General features: G+C 65.7%; 1 protein-coding gene across 4 annotated transcripts; it reads left to right on the forward strand.

Moving 5' to 3' along the window:
* The first annotated feature begins 417 nt into the window (after nucleotides 1-417).
* Nucleotides 418-15,189, forward strand: ST3GAL2 (ST3 beta-galactoside alpha-2,3-sialyltransferase 2). 4 transcript variants are annotated; one of them, XR_012765340.1, is made up of 9 exons: nucleotides 8,719-8,886; nucleotides 9,162-9,389; nucleotides 9,471-9,896; nucleotides 10,868-11,061; nucleotides 11,472-11,651; nucleotides 11,788-11,833; nucleotides 12,000-12,119; nucleotides 12,429-12,697; nucleotides 12,826-15,189. XR_012765340.1 is itself a non-coding variant. In XM_075433770.1 (8 exons), the coding sequence occupies exons 3-8, from the start codon at nucleotides 9,564-9,566 to the stop codon at nucleotides 12,600-12,602; spliced, it is 1,047 nt and encodes a 348-aa protein (XP_075289885.1). In that variant the 5' UTR covers nucleotides 418-480; nucleotides 9,162-9,389; nucleotides 9,471-9,563; the 3' UTR covers nucleotides 12,603-15,189. The 4 variants fall into 4 exon arrangements, 3 of the variants coding, with proteins under 3 accessions (XP_075289885.1, XP_075289886.1, XP_075289884.1); XM_075433770.1 differs by lacking the exon at nucleotides 8,719-8,886 and adding an exon at nucleotides 418-480 and having other exon boundaries at nucleotides 12,429-15,189; XM_075433771.1 differs by lacking the exon at nucleotides 8,719-8,886 and adding an exon at nucleotides 2,916-3,043 and having other exon boundaries at nucleotides 12,429-15,189.
* Nucleotides 15,190-16,303: the final 1,114 nt, after the last annotated feature.

Consider the following 16,303-nt stretch of genomic DNA (forward strand, 5'->3'; position numbering starts at 1 on the left):
CCGGCGCTGAGTCCCCCCTACCCCACCCCACCCCCGGGGAGGGGTACTGGAGAAGGTGTAATAGGGGTTTCGAGGGTTTTCTACCCCAAAACGGGTGCCGGCGGAGGCGGGCACCCCGCAGCGCCGTGGGTCATCCCTGTCACGACCGCGCCCGGGCTCAGCTGCGCTGCTGGGGGGGGCGGGGGGGCCCCGCCGGGTGCCGGTGCGGGAGCCGCGGGGGGTCCCGGGGGTGCCGGGTGGGCGCGGCGCGGCCCCGCTTGCCTCCTACAAGTCCCACAAGCCCCGCCGGGCTCCGGGCCGCCCCAGGACTACATCTCCCAGGCTGCCGGGCAAGGCCCCCCCACCCCGCCCCCCCCACCCCCCCCTCCGCACGGCGCGGCACGGCCCGGCCCCGCACGGCGCGGAGGGCGCGGCGCGGGGCGGGGGGCGGCGGAGGGGCCCGGGGCAGCCCGGCGGAGGGGCCGTGCGGGGCCGAGCCAGGTACGGCGGCGGGGGGCTGGGGGGGATGCGAGCACGGCCCGGCGCGGGGGGCCGCTCGGGGGGGGCGGCGGGGATCGCGGCTGCGGCCGGGGGAGGCTGGCGGGGGTGCCCCGGTGGTGGGTGCTGGTCCCGGGGCCGGGTGCCGGCCTCGGGCAGCGGGCACCCGGGATGCGCTGGATCAAGCCCCGGGGTGCCGGCCCCGGGGGGACGCGGTGGCCCCGGGAGGGTGCGATGGGCCGGGGTGCTGGTCCCGGTGCTGGTCCCGGTGCTGGGGTGCTGGTCCCGGGAGTATGCGCTGGTCCCGGTGCTGGTCCTGGTGCTGGGGTGCTGGTCCTGGGAGGATGCGCTGGCCCGGGGTGCTGGTCCCAGGAGGATGCACTGGTCCCAGTGCTGGTCCCAATGCTGGGGGGCTGGTCTCGATGCTGGGGTGCTGGTTGTGGGTGGATGCACATCCCAGTGCTAGTCCCAGTGCTGGGGTGCTGGTCCCAGGAGGATGCACTGGCCCGGGGTGCTGGTCTCGGGAGGATGTGCTGGTCCCAGTGCTGGGGTGCTGGTTGCAGGAGAATGCGCTGACCTGGGGTGCTGGTCCCGGTGCTGCGGTGCTGTCCTGGGGTGCTGGTGCCAGGAGGATGCACTGGTCCTGGTGCTGGTCCCGGTGCTGGGGTGCTGGTCCCGGTGCTGGGGTGCTGGTTGCGGGTGGATGCATTGTCTTGGCGTGCTGGTCCCAGTGCTGGCATGCTGGTTGTGGGAGGATGCACTGGTCTCAGTGCTGGGATGCTGGTCCTGGGAGGATGCACTGGCCCAGGGTGCTGGTCCCAGTGCTGGGGTGCTGGTCGCAGGTGGATGCACTGGCCCGGGGTGCTGGTCCCAGTGCTGGGGTGCTGGTCCCGGGAGGATGCACTGGCCTGGGGTGCTGGTCTTGGGAGGATGTGTTGGTCCCGGTACTGGTTCCAGTGCTGGGGTGCTGGTCCCGAGATGATGCGCTGGTCCTGGTACTGGTCCCGGTGCTGGGGTGCTGGCCCCAGGGAGGGAGCACCAGCCACAGCCGTGGGGTGCAGCCCCAGGGTGCTGACAGGGAGGATGCTCTGGCCCCTGGCAGTGGGTGCCCGGGGCGCGGGTGCCAGCTGCCGTCCCCACCGGTGTCGGTGTGCGTGGAAGGTCCCTCGGCGGCAGTGTGACCCGTGGCCGTGTGACACGCGGCGTCCCTTTGCCTGGGTAGTGGCAGCCAGGGTTTCACACACACGGCGCTGGCGTTGCCGTGGACAGGGTAGGAAACCGTGTCACCACGCCGCGAATCGTCCCCGTGCCCGTGCCCGTGCCTGCGGGGTGCCAGCACCGCGTCCCCGGAGCGGGGTCAGTGCCAGGGCCTGGCGGTGCCAGGGACCCCCCCACATGCCGTCGCGGGGAGAAGGCGAGGTTTTGCGGAGCCAGAGCGCTCGGTGCAAAGCCCCTGAATATTTCCCCAGGGCGAGGGCTCTGCACCCTAGCAGGATGATTTTTGGGGGGGGGAGGACGGCACTTGGGCAGTGGGCGAGCTCGGACGGGAGTAAGGGCCATGTCCCCTCCTTCTGCGAGCGAGTGAAAACCACGGCTGGGGGAACCCGAACCCCCAAAACGTGCCGAAGTTCCCTCCGGGAAGGCGGGCAGGCTCCCAGCTGGTGGAGGCAGCTTGGCCCCCCCGTTATTTGGGGATCCCCTCCGCCAGGCCAGGGGCTGGGGGCTCCCCGGGATCCAGCACCGCCTGGAGCGATGAGCGGGGACGGGAAGTTGCTCGGCGGTTTGGGCTTGGTTTTCCTTTTCCTTCCCCGTTTAGCAGAGCCAGATGTCGCGTCCCCAACGGTGTGGCTTGGGGGAGGCTGCCTTGGCTGCCCCCCTCCCCCCCGTAGCCCCATGCGTGCCCGTCTGTCCGTCCGTCCATCCCCATCTGGCAGCATGCGGTGGGCCGGTGGCGCGGCAGCCGCCTGCCAGCGGCGTTTCCCTCTCCGCCGAGGAGCTGATGGCGGTTCTGGGAACGGCACGACGCGCTCCCGCTCGCCGCCCACGCCTCGCCGACGCCGGAGGCGGGCAGGGAGAGCCCCGGCAGCCGCACACTGGCGGAACTGACGCGGGCTGGAATTTTCATGCCCAAACGAGCTCCAAAATGCTGCTTTTAGGTGGAAGACTCCGGCGACGGCTTCCCTGCCGGCTCTTGGCACGCCGGATGCCGCCCGGCTTGGCCCACGCCAAGGTCCCGGCAGCTTAGCGGCTTTCGTCTCCTCCCGTTGCGTTTAATTCTTGCAAGAGTGCAACCGGCTAATTGCTCTCCAGCAGCTCGGCCGGCTTCGGCGTTTCTCGAGCTGCGATTTATTGGAGCCCGCCAGTCCCCGGGGCTTGGGATGCGGCGGGAGAGGCTGGGGGCCTCCCGGAGCCTGCCCTGCGTGGGGGTCGGCGGGAGCTCCCAGCTCCGCGTCGCGCTTTGCCGTCGGCGTCTCCCGGAAACTTTTTTGGAGGCTGCGAGGGATTTGGGCCCCGGCTCCAAGGTGGAGTTCCCAAGGATACCCCCAAAACCGCACATGGGTGAATGGTGAATATATAAACAATTTTTATATACGTATATATATATATATGTGCATGGGTGATGTATGGATCTTTATTTTTTCCTTACTGCATGACTAGTTCGGCGCTGGGGCTCTAAAATAACCCCCGCAACGCTCGCTCTCGGGAAACCAGAGCAAGCTGCAGTCACTTTGCCCCGGGCGCCGCCGCGTCCCCAGCAAGGGACTTCGGATCTGCAGCGGTAATTGGGCTCATTAGGAAAATGCGGATGTGCCCCCTTCTCCCCGGGTGTCCGAGCGGAGCCCCAGCTCCAGCGGAGGAGCAGCCGGGTTCCCTCGCCGGGGGAGCTGCTCTGATCTGGCATTTAATGGGAGCTCCCAGCGGCAACTGGGCTGTGCTGGGATCGACGGGCTTTGGCCACGGAAGCCTTTCGTAACGTCCCTGCGATGCGATCTCGTCAGTACGATTTTCCTAACGAGTTCGATGGGCTCTCGGCGCCGCCCACGAGCAGGGCAAACCCCGGGCGTGCGCTGAGTTTGCCGTTCTCTGCTCAGGCTGTGTCCTGGGGGACAGAGCAGGGGGCTTTGGGTCTCGGCACCCACCAACCAGCCCTCAAAAGCCTTTGGCTGGCCGCTGCCTCCCATCCCCGGAGCTGCCGAGCCCCGGGGAGGGGGACGGTGAGGCACACGGGGGGCCCACGTCCCCGCTCTCCTTCCCCGGGCAAAAGGCCACGGCCGGCGGCAGTGGCGGCACCTCCCCGCCGCGGCGTCCAGCCGTCCTCTGCTCCGGCGCATATTTTCCGGTGAGGCATCGAGCGGAAAGCTGACAGGCGCGGGCCAGTGGAGCGAGCCGTGGTGGTGGAAGGGGAGCGGTTCCCTCCCGGCGCTGGCGGCTCACGGTGCACCCACCGTGGCTTCATCCTTGCAGGTGCCTGAAGATGGGCTGAGAGCGATTCGGGGGTGTTTGTGGGGTGCAGCAGGGGTGTGGAGGTGGGCACGGATCAGGCAGGCCCCGCTGACCCCAGCCCACAGCCGTGGGAGGATGAGATGGAGACGTGGCTGGCTCCCTGCAGGGCCCGGTGGCTTTGCCTGGGGAGCTGGTGGGGGAATGGGGGAGAGGAGAAGGCAGCGGTGGGCAGTGACCCAGCTCGGTGGTGCCCAACCCAGTGGTCCCTGACCCAGTGGCTTGGTGGTACACACCCAGTGGTACTTGATGTGGTGGTACGTGACCCAGCAGTTCAGTGGTCCCTGACCTAGTGGCTTGGTGGTACCCAACCCGGTGGTACCCAACCCAGTGGTACCTGATGTGGTGGTATGTGCCGCAGTGGCTTGGTGGCATCCAACCTGACCCAGTGGTTTGATGGTCCTTGACCCAATGGCTTGGTGGCACCCAACCTGGTGGTCCCTGACCCAGCGGTTTGGTGGTCCATGACCCAGTGGCTTGGTGGCACCCAACCTGGTGGTACGTGACCCAGCAGCTGGGTGGTCCCTGACCCAGTGGTTTGGTGGTACCCAACCCAGTGGTACCTGATGTCATGATACGTGCCACAGTGGCTTGGTGGCACCCAACCTGGTGGTCCCTGACCCAGCAGTTGGGTGGTCCCTGACCCAGTGGTTTGGTGGTACACAACCCAGTGGTACCTGATGTGGTGGTATGTGCCGCAGTGGCTGGTGGCACCCAACCTGCTGGTACATGACCCAGCAGTTGGGTGGTCCCTGACCTAGTGGCTTGGTGGTACCTGACCCAAGTGGTACTCAACCTGGTGGTCCCCGACCCAGTGACTTGGTAGTCCCTGACCCAGTGGCTTGGTGGTACCCAACCCAGTGGTACCTGATGTGGTGGTACATGTCGCAGTGGCTTGGTGGCAACCAACCTGGTGGTCCATGACCCAGCGGTTTGGTGCTCCATGACCCAATGCCTTGGTGGTACCCAACCCAGTGGTACCTGATGTCGTGATATGTGCCACAGTGGCTGGTGGCACCCAACCTGGTGGTACGTGACCCAGCAGTTGGGTGGTCCCTGACCCAGTGGCTTGATGATACCTAACCCAAGTGGTGCCCAACCTAGTGGTCCCTGACCCAGTGGTTTGGTGGTACCCAACCCAGTGGTACCTGATGTGGTGGTTCATGCCGCAGTGGCTTGGTGGCACCCAACCTGGTGGTCCCTGACCCAGTGGTTGACTGGTCCCTGACCCAAGTGGTACCCAACCTGGTGGTCCCTGACCCAGTGGCTTGGTGGTACCTGACCCAAGTGGTGCCCAATGGAGTGGTGGTGATCCGGTGGCTCGGTGGTACCTGACGTGGTGTTGCCCAGCCTGGTGGCTCGGTGGTACCCAGCTCGGTGGTTCCCAGCGGCTGGGGCAGCTGGTGCAAACTGGGGCCTCTGGGGTGGATGCCTGGGGGTGCAGGGCAGCAGAGCTTGTCACCCACCCTGGAGCCCAGGGGCTGGGGGTCCCCATTTCCCTGGGGCGGCCCGGGGAGAGCCGGGGGACTGGCAGAGGGGAGTGGGAGCAGCGCTGGCAGCTGGCCGAGCCCCCAGCTGGGCTCCGCAGCGGCAGCCCCCGACCCCCAGCATCGCCCCGATGGGCAGCGCAGGGTGCTGGGGCTGCAGCGGGCACCCGCAGGGTCCCCGCCGTGCTGCGGTCGAGCCGAGGGGCTCGGGGTGCTGCTGGAGCGGTCCCTGCAAGCCCCATCCCTTGGCAAGGGTGGGAGCATCCCTTCCTCAGCTTTCCCACTGCTGGGACTTCCCCTGCGTCCCTAAATCCCATAGGAAAGGGCCTCAGCGGGGGCTGGCTCCGTCCCAGCTCCGCGCCGGGGGTTCGGCTTCCTGCGCTCCCTCCTGGCCCCATCCCAGCGCGGAGGGATGAGCCTGAAACAGCCCCTCCGGATGCCGGGCGCAAGGGAACGCTGGAATTGCAGCCGAGGAGGGTTGAAAGCCTGGGAAACCCAATTAACTCGGATCCATTAGCTGATTGAGCTGGCCGATAAGAGTATGATTAATTAAAAGGGTGAGGAATAAGTTACCGGGCGCTTGCTGCCGTCGGGGTGTGGTGATGGCTGATGGCTTAGCCCGTGACATTGGCTTCTCCTGATCGTACCCGGCTGCTGCCGGCTGGCCGGCCTTCCCAGCATCGCGGGGAGAAACGCCCGGACACCAGCACGGCCTTCGCTCCCCACTCCCTCTCCCGTCCCGCTCCCGGGGGGTGGGGGGGAATAAATAATCAAGGGGAAGACGTGATCCGTCCGGATGGGCGGTGCAGGAGAGGGCCGCTGTAATTAACAGTGCTTTTCTCGCCGCGGCTCGGTTTGGCGTCGGAAGCCCAGTGGTGCAGGAGGACGGGATTCCCGCCCGCCGTTCCCAGCGGAGCAGCCGGCGAGCGCGAGCTAACGCGAGCTGACGGCCGCGGCGGAGGCGAGCGGGCACCATCCCTGGCTGCAGCACCGCTGGGGAGGGGGCTGCCACCTCGGGCCACTGAAAAAAGCAAATTTGAGCCGTTTTAGGAATTTTTATTGTAATCCCGCTGGCTGAACTCCGGCCCAAAACCGCCAGCGAAGGCAAATCGCCACACGGCGTTTCTTTCCGCTCACCTCGTATCAGCTCCCTTCCTTGTCGAAAAAAAAACCAACCCTAAATCTGATTTTTTCACCCCAGGATGCAGGAGGGGTGCTGGTCCGGGGCAGGGTGTCCCTGTGGTCATCCCCCTCCTCCGCCTGCAAAAGCTGGGCCCTGCCCCGGCACCCGGAGAAGGGTTCGGCAGCAGCAGAGGCGACGTCCCCGCGCGGGGCCCGTGGGACGGGTGGCACCTGGACACCCAGGGGGATTTTCAGCCCCCGGCATCCCCGGGAGGAGCGGCAGCCTCTGCTCCTCCGCTCCCCTGCTCTCCCTGCCCGGAGGTGGGTGACGTCCCATCGCACGGTGACGGCTCCGTCCCACACCCACCCTGCCCGGTACCAGCAAGGAAACCGATGCCAACCAGCTCAGGGGATCTGAGAAATGAGCAAACAGCGCCGACAAAACCTAAAAAAGTCTGGGTGGGGATGTGGGTTGTGGCCAAGGGGAAGGCGGAGGCATCCGTCACTCTCGCGCATCGCTCCGGCGTTCATCCCGAAACGAAAGATGCTGCGGTTGGAAAAATCATCCAGCTGTCAAAGCAGCAGAGCCGTTTGCCGGGGCCTTTTAATAGCCTCGCCTCGTTATCTCTTGCAATCAAGGAGAAACTCATGTTTGATGAGCACGCGGCCTTCGGGAGGCGAGGAAGGAGCCCGGGGAACGGATGCGGGAGCCGGAGGGTGTTCAATGGCACGGCGGTGACGCCGGGCTCGCTCGCCACGGACCAAATGCCCCGGTATTTTCAGAAGGGAACACCAAAACCTGGTGCAAAGAGCCCCCCGCAACGCCCCCGGCCGGTGGGGTTTTATTGATTAATTCATATATTTATGAGCCGGTTGGGTTGGAGGCTGGGCGCTGGCCGGGAGGGAGCAGTTGAGGCTGGGATACGGCGGGTGCTGGGGTCTGGGGGGAGCAGGGCAGATGGGAACGGCTGCCAGCCCCTGCGAGGGAAGCAACGGCTCAGGAAAAGCCACTGGTGTCGAAGGCCCGAGGGGGGTGTTTCCCCCACAGGCAGCTCTGGGGGGCTCTGGGATGGGGCCGTACGAAACGCGCTCCCAATGCCGGCCGGGATGCGGCTAGGGAGCCGGAAAGGGAATTTCTTTTTTTTCCTTTCCCCCTTTCACCGGAAACTAAAATACAGCAGGCACGTGATAACCGATTTCCTCCAGCCTGTAAAAAGCCCCCTGGGCCGGCAAGCGGCGGGAGCCGGGAAGGGGGATCTGCCCACCCCCCTTGGCATCCCTGCCACGTCGCAGCTCGGAAGCGCCCCGAATCGCCCTTTACCTCCAAAACCGTCCAGCATTGTGCGTCGGGGGGGGGGTGTTTATAGCTTTGTACTGGCTTTATCCCACCCCTCCCAGGTGCCAGCCCTCCCTTTAACCCCCGCCCCTGCTTTTTCCCCTGGCAGCAACCCAAGCAGCTCGCTGCAGCCGCTCGCCGGCTGTCCCTGTGCCACGTGGGCGTACCGAAACCCCCCTGAGCCGGCACCGATCGTGGCTGGGGGGCTGCACCCCTTTTCTGGCTCTGTCCTCAGTCCTGGCTCGGGGAAATCTTTGACAGCGGGTTAATGATCTGGGTGGGAGCCGGTGCGATGGACTGGGGGGGGGTTTGGTCCCTGCTTAGGTCTCCCCCGTTCCAGCAAGGAGCTTTCCGGGGGGCTCGGCAGCCTCCATCCCCGGTAAGAAAGCCGGCGTCTTCCGGAGGATGTTTTTATGTAGGGAAGAAGCATCCCAGTCTCTGCCAGCTCCTAAATAGCGCTGGCCTAATTGGGGCCAGGGCTGAGCTGGGAAGGTGATGCCACCGCGGGGTTTGGCCTTGGGGGGGGTCCTTGCCCCGGCATCCCTCTCCCCAAAACACCCCGGAGGGGTCACGTCTCCATGCCCCCGGGGTGAGGGGTCCTGCCCCGGCTCGGCAGCTGTGGTCAAAAGGGATTTTCAGCCTTCTATTTTATTTTTTGGCTGAGGAAAGGGGGGTCTGGCTTTGCCCCCCACCCCGCTGCTCCCGTCCCTCCCCAGGCGCAGGTGGCCAGACCTCTGCCCCGGCTATTTTTACCCACCGGGATCACGAGCGAGCGAGTGACCTTCCCCGAGGGACGCTGCCATGCAGGGGGGGGACGGCCGCCGGCGTCGGGACCCGGGCACCCGTCGGGCTGCGAAACGGCGGCGTCTGGGCGGCAGCCGGCGAAGAGGGTGTTGGAGGGGCTGCTCGTGGCTCGATGGAGAACGGAGCCCACGGAAAGGAGCCGCCCGTTCGGCTCCCGAGGCGAGTCCGTGGCTGAGCCTTTGTCTGGCGGAGACGGGGAGGGCAGAGCCCGGGAGCTGCCAGGAGCTCCCCGCTGCGGACCAGGCGATGCCGGCGTCCCAGCCCTCGCCATGTCCCTTCGGGGACAGCTGCGGGGGGCTGCCGTCGGTCTCCTGCAGCCCCCACGCCTGGGACGGGCTGCGCGGCGCTTTGCAAAGGAATAACCACGGCATCCGTCCTCCTGCTCGGTGCAGCCCCCCGGCTCTGCCGTCCCGTAACCCGCCGTCCCCTTCCAGGCTGGAATCGTCACCACCGTGTCCCCGAGCCAGCGGCGGACAGCACCGTGCCGGCGACACAGCCAGAGCCCGGCGACGATGAGCGCCATCGCAGCCTGGAGCCAGCCACGGCCAGGACCCCGAGGAGCTGCCAAGGCGCGGTGCCGCGGCTGAGGCCGGCGTGCCAAGCTGTGCCGGGTCCCCGCGCTGCCGCAGCGGACGCGCGGATGGAAAGCTGCAGCCCAGCAGGTAGGAGCCTGGCGCGGCGGCTCGCGGGGGGCTCCGCAGCCTCCCTGCCGCCACGGTGATGTGGAGTTGTGGGTCCCGCAGGGAGCCTCGCTGGCCGGCTGACGCCATCCCGTGCCCTATGCCCGAGCCCTATGCCGCAGCGGGCGCCCTCCCCGGCTCAGCCGCCCGCCGACCATGAAGTGCTCATTGCGCTTCTGCTTCCTCTCGACCGCCTTCCTGCTCGTCTTCGTCATGTCCCTCCTCTTCACCTACTCCCACCACAGCATCGCCTACCTGGACCCCGGCGGGCTGGGCGCCGTTCACCGGGTGAAGCTGGTGCCCGGCTACGCCGGCGTGCAGCGGCTCAGCAAGGGGGATCCGTACCCCCGGGGCTGCGCCTGCCGCCGCTGCCCAGCCAAGGAGGCTGGCGCTGCCGCCTGGTTTGACGGGCGCTACGACGGCAGCGTCTCGCCGGTGTGGACCAAGGAGAACATGGACCTGCCGCCCGACGTCCAGAGGTGGTGGATGGTGAGCGAGGGGACAGAACCACAGAATGGTGGGGGTTGGAAGGGACCTCTGTGGGTCACCCAGCCCAACCCCCTGCCGAAGCAGGGTCACCCAGAGCAGGCTGCACAGGACCTTGTCCAGGCGGGGCTTGAATATCTCCAGAGAAGGAGACTCCACAGCCTCCCTGGGCAGCCTGGGCCAGGGCTCCGTCACCCTCAGAGGGAAGAAGTTCTTCCTCGTGTTCAGCTGGAACTTCCTCTGCTTCAGTTTGTGCCCATTGCCCCTTGTCCTGTCGCTGGGCACCACTGGAAAGAGTCTGGCCCCATCCTCCTGACACCCACCCTGCAGATATTTGGAGGCATTTCTAAGGTCCTCTCGCAGCCTTCTCTTCTCCAGGCTGAACAAGCCCAGCTCCCTCAGCCTCTCCTCGTAGGAGAGATGCTCCAGTCCCCTCCTCATCCTCATAGCCCTGCGCTGGACTCTCTCCAGTAGCTCCTCATCTTTCTTGAAGTGGGGAGCCCAGAACTGGACACAGCACTCCAGATGGGGCCTCACTAGGGCAGAGTAGAGGGGAAGGAGAACCTCCCTCGACCTGCTGGCCACACTCCTCCTAATGCACCCCAGGATCCCATTGGCCTTCTTGGCAGCCGGGGCACACTGCTGGCTCATGGTAACCTGTCGTCCACCAGGACACCCAGGTCCCTCTCCACAGAGCTGCTCTCCAGCAGGTCAGCCCCAGCCTGTACTGGTGCCTGGGATTGTTCTTCCCCAGGTGCAGGACCCTGCCCTTGCCCTTGTTGAACCTCATCAGGTTCCTCTCTGCCCAACTCTCCAGCCTGTCCAGGTCACACTGAATGTCAGCATGGGTCCCCCGGTGCTGGGGAGCGCCATGATGTGCTCCGGCACGGGGGGGCACGGCTTTCTGCTCCTCCGGCGAGGAGGGGGCTGCTGGCTGATGCCCCCTCCCCGCACTCCTTCTCCCCTCGCCCCAGATGCTGCAGCCCCAGTTCAAGTCCCACAACACCCACGAGGTCCTGAGCAAGCTCTTCCAGATCGTGCCAGGCCAGGATCCCTACCGCTCCCGCGACCCGCGCCGCTGCCGCCGCTGCGCCGTGGTCGGCAACTCGGGCAACCTGCGTGGCTCCGGTTATGGGCCGGAGATCGACGGGCACGACTTCGTCATGCGGTGAGGGCAGGGGCAGGGCGGAGGCACGGGGCGATGCTGGCAGCGCCGGTGGGTGCTGAACTCCCGCTGTGCGCCACAGCAGCGTCTTTCTGGGTCTGCTGCCAGTTGGGAGACGCCGGGGAGGTTGTCCCGGTGCTGTGCGCCGTGGCCAGAGCCCGGCTCCCGTTACTTGGGTCAAGGAGCCCATCACAGGTCCCACTGGGCGCTAGGACGGGTGAGAGCGGGTCCAGCCCCTCCACCACCCTGGGCTGGCTGGTGGGATGCTCAGCTCGTCCCAGCACCCTGAGCATCAGCAGGCTGGGAAACTGCTCCTCGGTGCCCTTCAGCAGCTGGCGGGGGACACCCGTGGCACCAGCAAGGGACGGGGTGGCTGGGAGGGGGGGGTGCCACCTTCCCCACGCTCTCCCCAGGATGAACCAGGCCCCCACGGTGGGTTTCGAGGGCGACGTGGGCGGTCGGACCACGCACCACTTCATGTACCCCGAGAGTGCCAAGAACCTGCCCGCCAACGTCAGCTTCGTGCTGGTGCCCTTCAAAGCCCTGGACCTGCTCTGGATCGCCAGTGCCCTCTCCACCGGCCAGATCAGGTTGTAAGTACCTGGCGGGCGCCGGGCTGGCCGCTCCCCGGTTCCTCGGCTCCTCCGTCCCGGAGCATCCCCCGGCAGCTCGGGGTTGGGGGGTGCAGGACCCCCGGGAACTCACCGGCCTCTCCGCTTCTGTCCCCAGCACCTACGCGCCCGTGAAGCCTTTCCTGCGGGTGGACAAAGAAAAGGTAAGGGTGGGGAGCGCGTCCTGACTGCTGTGACGAGCTCCTGTTTGGCCACGGCTCCCGTCATCCCCCGGGGTCCCCACATGCGTCTCGGTGCCCCTTCCCGGGTGCCGGCGCCGAAGGGAGCGCGGCTGCGGCTCTGGCACCAACCCCAGCCTGTCCTCCCCAGGTGCAGATCTACAACCCTGCCTTCTTCAAGTACATCCACGACCGCTGGACGGAGCACCACGGGCGCTACCCCTCCACCGGCATGCTGGTGCTCTTCTTCGCCCTCCACGTCTGCGACGAGGTGGGCGACGGCTCCTCGGGGTCCTCCGCGGGGCTGCGGGGTCCCGGCTGGCGCGGGGGGGGTTGCTGGGGATCCTGAACCTTGCAAGGTTAAGGAGGGAGGTGGGTTCTTGGGGTCCAACCGCAGCAGCTTCACGCGCTCCCGTTGCCCGACGCCATGGTGATGGGCACCCTGGAACGGGGGGAAGGCTGTGTGGGGGCGCTGCATGGTGCCAGGCCCCCCCGGCAGCGCAGCGGGTGCTCGGCAAGAGGGTGCCCAGCCTGGTGGGGGGGGTCAGGGCTGGCTCACCCCCATCCCTCACCGCTGCAGGTGAACGTCTTCGGCTTCGGAGCCGACAGCCGGGGCAACTGGCACCACTACTGGGAGAACAACCGCTACGCCGGGGAGTTCCGCAAGACGGGGGTGCACGACGCCGACTTCGAGGCGCACATCATCGACATGCTGGCCAAAACCAGCAAGATCGAGGTTTACCGGGGGAACTGAGGGCTGCGCCTCCCCCGGTGCCCCGGCTGGGCCCCGGCTGCCCGCGGGGGCACGGGGCGAGGGTCTCCCCGGCAGCCTCGGGCGACGAGCACCAGGTGGGCCTCCCAACGCAGCCGTCCCCAACGATATTTGGTGCCTCCAGCAGCCAATCAGGTTCAGAGCTAAAGGAGACTTTTTGCTTTTTTTTTTTTTAATTATTATTATTATTATTATTATTATTAAGAAACCCAGTGGGGAAAGGATTTGTAAACACAATCAGCGACAGAGCAGGCGGCGGGGGCGTCCGCCTCGCACCTCTTCGCAGTCAAACCAAATGCTGCTCTTTTTAAACCGAGACGAGAACCCACGCCCCGACGCCAGGTGACTTCGGGGAGCCCCCAAGCATCGCCTCCAGGCCGAGGGAGCCGTAGCAGCCGAGCAGCCTCGCCAGCGGAACCAGCTGCTGCTTTCTTCCTGCGTTTTGGGTTTTTTATTGGGTTTTTGGGGTGTTTTTTTTTCACCCACCTGGGCCAGCCGCCGCCGTCACTTCCCCGGGGAAGGCTCCCAGCACGCAGGCAGGTCCCGGCGCGGTTGCGAGCCCGTGGACGCATCACGGGGAGCCGCCCATCGCCGATGCAGCCGGGCTGCGAGATGGAGAGGAACCCCGGCTTCGGGCCGGGCGTCCCCGCTCCTCTGCGCCAGCAGTGAGGAAGGGTGGAATGGATTTGGGGAGCCACCGGGCGAAAGGCAGCTGAGAAACCGGGAGGAGCGGCAGCCCGGTGCCGTGGCAGAACACTCGAGGGATGCGGCAGCAGCCCCGGCGAGGGGGAGCGGATGGGATTCCCCTTTGCTTTCGGGCTGGGAAAAAAAGAGATTTAGAGAGAGCTTTAGTGGGCAAATGAACCGTACTTTCGCTTTGGTGTTGCTATAAACAGACAGCTCTGGCAAGGAGCTGAAATCCCAAAGTCTTTGCTCCGTGTGTGAGGGTGGGCTTGGTTCATGCCAGTGCGGCACAGCCCGCACCCTCGGGTTACCCCGGGGCGGTTCGGGCTGGATGGGCTGCCCCGGGGCACCGTCCAGCACCAGGAGATGCCGAAGGCAACCGCCTTCCCGGAGCTGGAATTCAAACCACTTTCTTGGGGGTCAAGCAGGGGCGTGGGGCTTGTTTTGGGAGATGCTGGAAAGCTCAAGGAAAAGGCAATCATGGGAAGGGTCCCCCAGAGCGGGACCCTCCACCTGCGCGGCCGGCGATGGCGCTGGGTGCCCGGCCGACGGCAGAGCCCCGTGGTGCCGAGAGCGGGCCAGGACCCGCGGGGCCAGAGCGAGCCCTGCCCGCACCAGTTATTTGAGGAACAATCACAGCACAGGGTTTTTTGGGCTTGGAGTTGGTTTTCTTTTTACCCTTTTGTAGGTGGCTTTCCCGTAGCAGCCTCTTACCTGTTTCTCTGCTTCGGTTTGGTTGTTTTTCAGAGTTTTCTTCGCTTTTTTTTGTTGAGGTTTCTCTCTGCAATCATGAACCACGAGGGTTTGGGTTACCTGGAGCAGGCACTGAGCATCCCCTGGGCTGGGGAACTGAATCTTTTCTGTCCGCAGGGCTTTCAACCCCTGGTTTTCACGGTGGTCGCGGCAGAAGCGGTGCCACCGCGGCGCGAGCAGCCTGCCCGCATCCTGCGCCTGCCCCATCCAGCCCTGAGCCCAGAGACGCGGGGCTGCAGGTTGCAGCGAACCCCGGTCTCCACCATCCTGGGTTGGGGTTTTTGTTGGGTTTTTTTAGGGGAAGAAAAACAGAAACCACAAAACCACGAGCAACGAGTGCCTTGACCATCTCCTGTTGGCTACGCTGGGCTGTGCCCGCTCCCGCGCCGGCGGCAGGGGCTTGGCCGATTTATCCGGCAGTCGGACCTGCTTCCGTCCTGGCGCCGGGCTGGGTCTTGGCTGGGGGTGCTGCGGGGGGGACAGGGAAGCACCGAGGCCATCACACCAGCGGCCAGGGAGGCCAAACCCAGTGTGATCCCCCGGCTGAGCAGGGCCAGGCTGGGCAGCCATGGGGTGAGGGGAGATGCCGGGTACCAAACCCACCAGCAGCACAGTGCCGGCACCCGGCAAAGGGCACGCTTGCGGCTCCTTGCTGCTCTGACAGTATTTTTTTTGGCTAACTTCTTTCCCCTACTCTCCCCACTCCCCCCCCCCTTTTTTTTTATTTTAAGTATTATGATTTTTAAGTATTATTTTATTTAAGCTGTCCCGCTAGGACTCACCACCACTTCTGTTTCCCTGGCAGAGCGGCCGCCGGCCCCGCGTGCGAGGAACACGCTGCAGGCCCGGCGCTGCTGAGCACCGCTGTTCTGTACAGAGAGGGGCGCAGGCAGCGGCTGCGGGCAGGGGTGCAGGCAGGGAGGCCCTGGCAGAGGCAGCCTTCATCACCTGGTGCCTGGCCAAGCACCCATCGCATCCCGCCTGGCCAGGAGAGACTGGCGCTCCCACCTAGGGCGAGGAGCAGAGGGGTGGCTTCGCCCGTAGCCTCTGCGTACGTGGGTACTTCTGCACACAACTGTCTTAAAAACAACTTTTTTTTTTTTCTAAAAGTCAATAAAAACCACGCATCGAAGCCGCGCTGTGCTTTCTTTCACAGAATCCCAGAATGTTCGGGGTTGGCAGGGACCTCTGTGGGTCACCCAGCCCAACCCCCTGCCGAAGCAGGGTCACCCAGAGCAGGCTGCACAGCACCGCGTCCAGGAGGGTCTGGAATATCTCCAGAGAAGGAGACTCCACAGCCTCCCTGGGCAGCCTGGGCCAGGGCTCCGTCACCCTCAGAGGGAAGACGTTCTTCCTCGTGTTCAGCTGGAACTTCCTCTGCTTCAGTTTGTGCCCATTGCCCCTTGTCCTGTCGCTGGGCACCACTGGAAAGAGTCTGGCCCCATCCTCCTGACACCCACCCTGCAGATATTTGGAGGCATTTCTAAGGTCCCCTCGCAGCCTTCTCTTCTCCAGGCTGAACAAGCCCAGCTCCCTCAGCCTCTCCTCGTAGGAGAGATGCTCCAGTCCCCTCCTCATCCTCATAGCCCTGCGCTGGACTCTCTCCAGTAGCTCCTCATCTTTCTTGAACTGGGGAGCCCAGAACTGGACACAGCACTGCAGATGGGGCCTCACCAGGGCAGAGCAGAGGGGAAGGAGAACCTCCCTCGACCTGCTGGCCACACTCCTCCTAATGCACCCCAGGATGCCATTGGCCTTCTTGGCAGCCGGGGCACACTGCTGGCTCATGGTAACCTGTCGTCCACCAGGACACCCAGGTCCCTCTCCACAGAGCTGCTCTCCAGCAGGTCAGCCCCAAGCCTGTAGCCGTGCCTGCTGTGCCTCCGCCTGCACCCAAGCCCAGGCAGCGGCGGGGTCAGAGAGGAGGGAAAGGGAGCAGGAGACCTTGCGGGGATCCTCTCCTCTCCCTCTGGGCTGCAGCTGGGCTGGCCACCAGCTGCCGGCTGCCATTAACACCCGTCCCTGCTCCGGCGCAGGAGCTGAGCCCGTGGTCAGGCGATGGCACCGCTCACCCGTGCCCAGGGCACCGCTCCCCGCCATCCCCGCCACCGAGAAGGGCGGCAGCGACAAACTCTGCTCCACAAGCGGGCGCGGGCCTGCGGCTTTCCCCGGGGTGATGCGGCAGGGCTAGGGCTCGCTCCAGCTCCCGCCGCCGAGGCCGGAGCCCGCAGCAGGGCCTGTCCGGC

Source organism: Opisthocomus hoazin, chromosome 12 (assembly GCF_030867145.1).
Source record: "Opisthocomus hoazin isolate bOpiHoa1 chromosome 12, bOpiHoa1.hap1, whole genome shotgun sequence".
NCBI lineage: Eukaryota > Metazoa > Chordata > Aves > Opisthocomiformes > Opisthocomidae > Opisthocomus > Opisthocomus hoazin.

Coding starts and splice junctions, on each gene's coding strand:
- ST3GAL2 (XM_075433770.1), top strand. CDS start 9,564: ATGAAGTGCTCATTGCGCTTCTGCTTCCTCTCGACCGCCTTCCTGCTC. Junction 11,652..11,787: donor TCCACCGGCCAGATCAGGTT/GTAAGTACCTGG, acceptor TTCTGTCCCCAG/CACCTACGCGCCCGTGAAGC. Junction 11,834..11,999: donor TGCGGGTGGACAAAGAAAAG/GTAAGGGTGGGG, acceptor TGTCCTCCCCAG/GTGCAGATCTACAACCCTGC.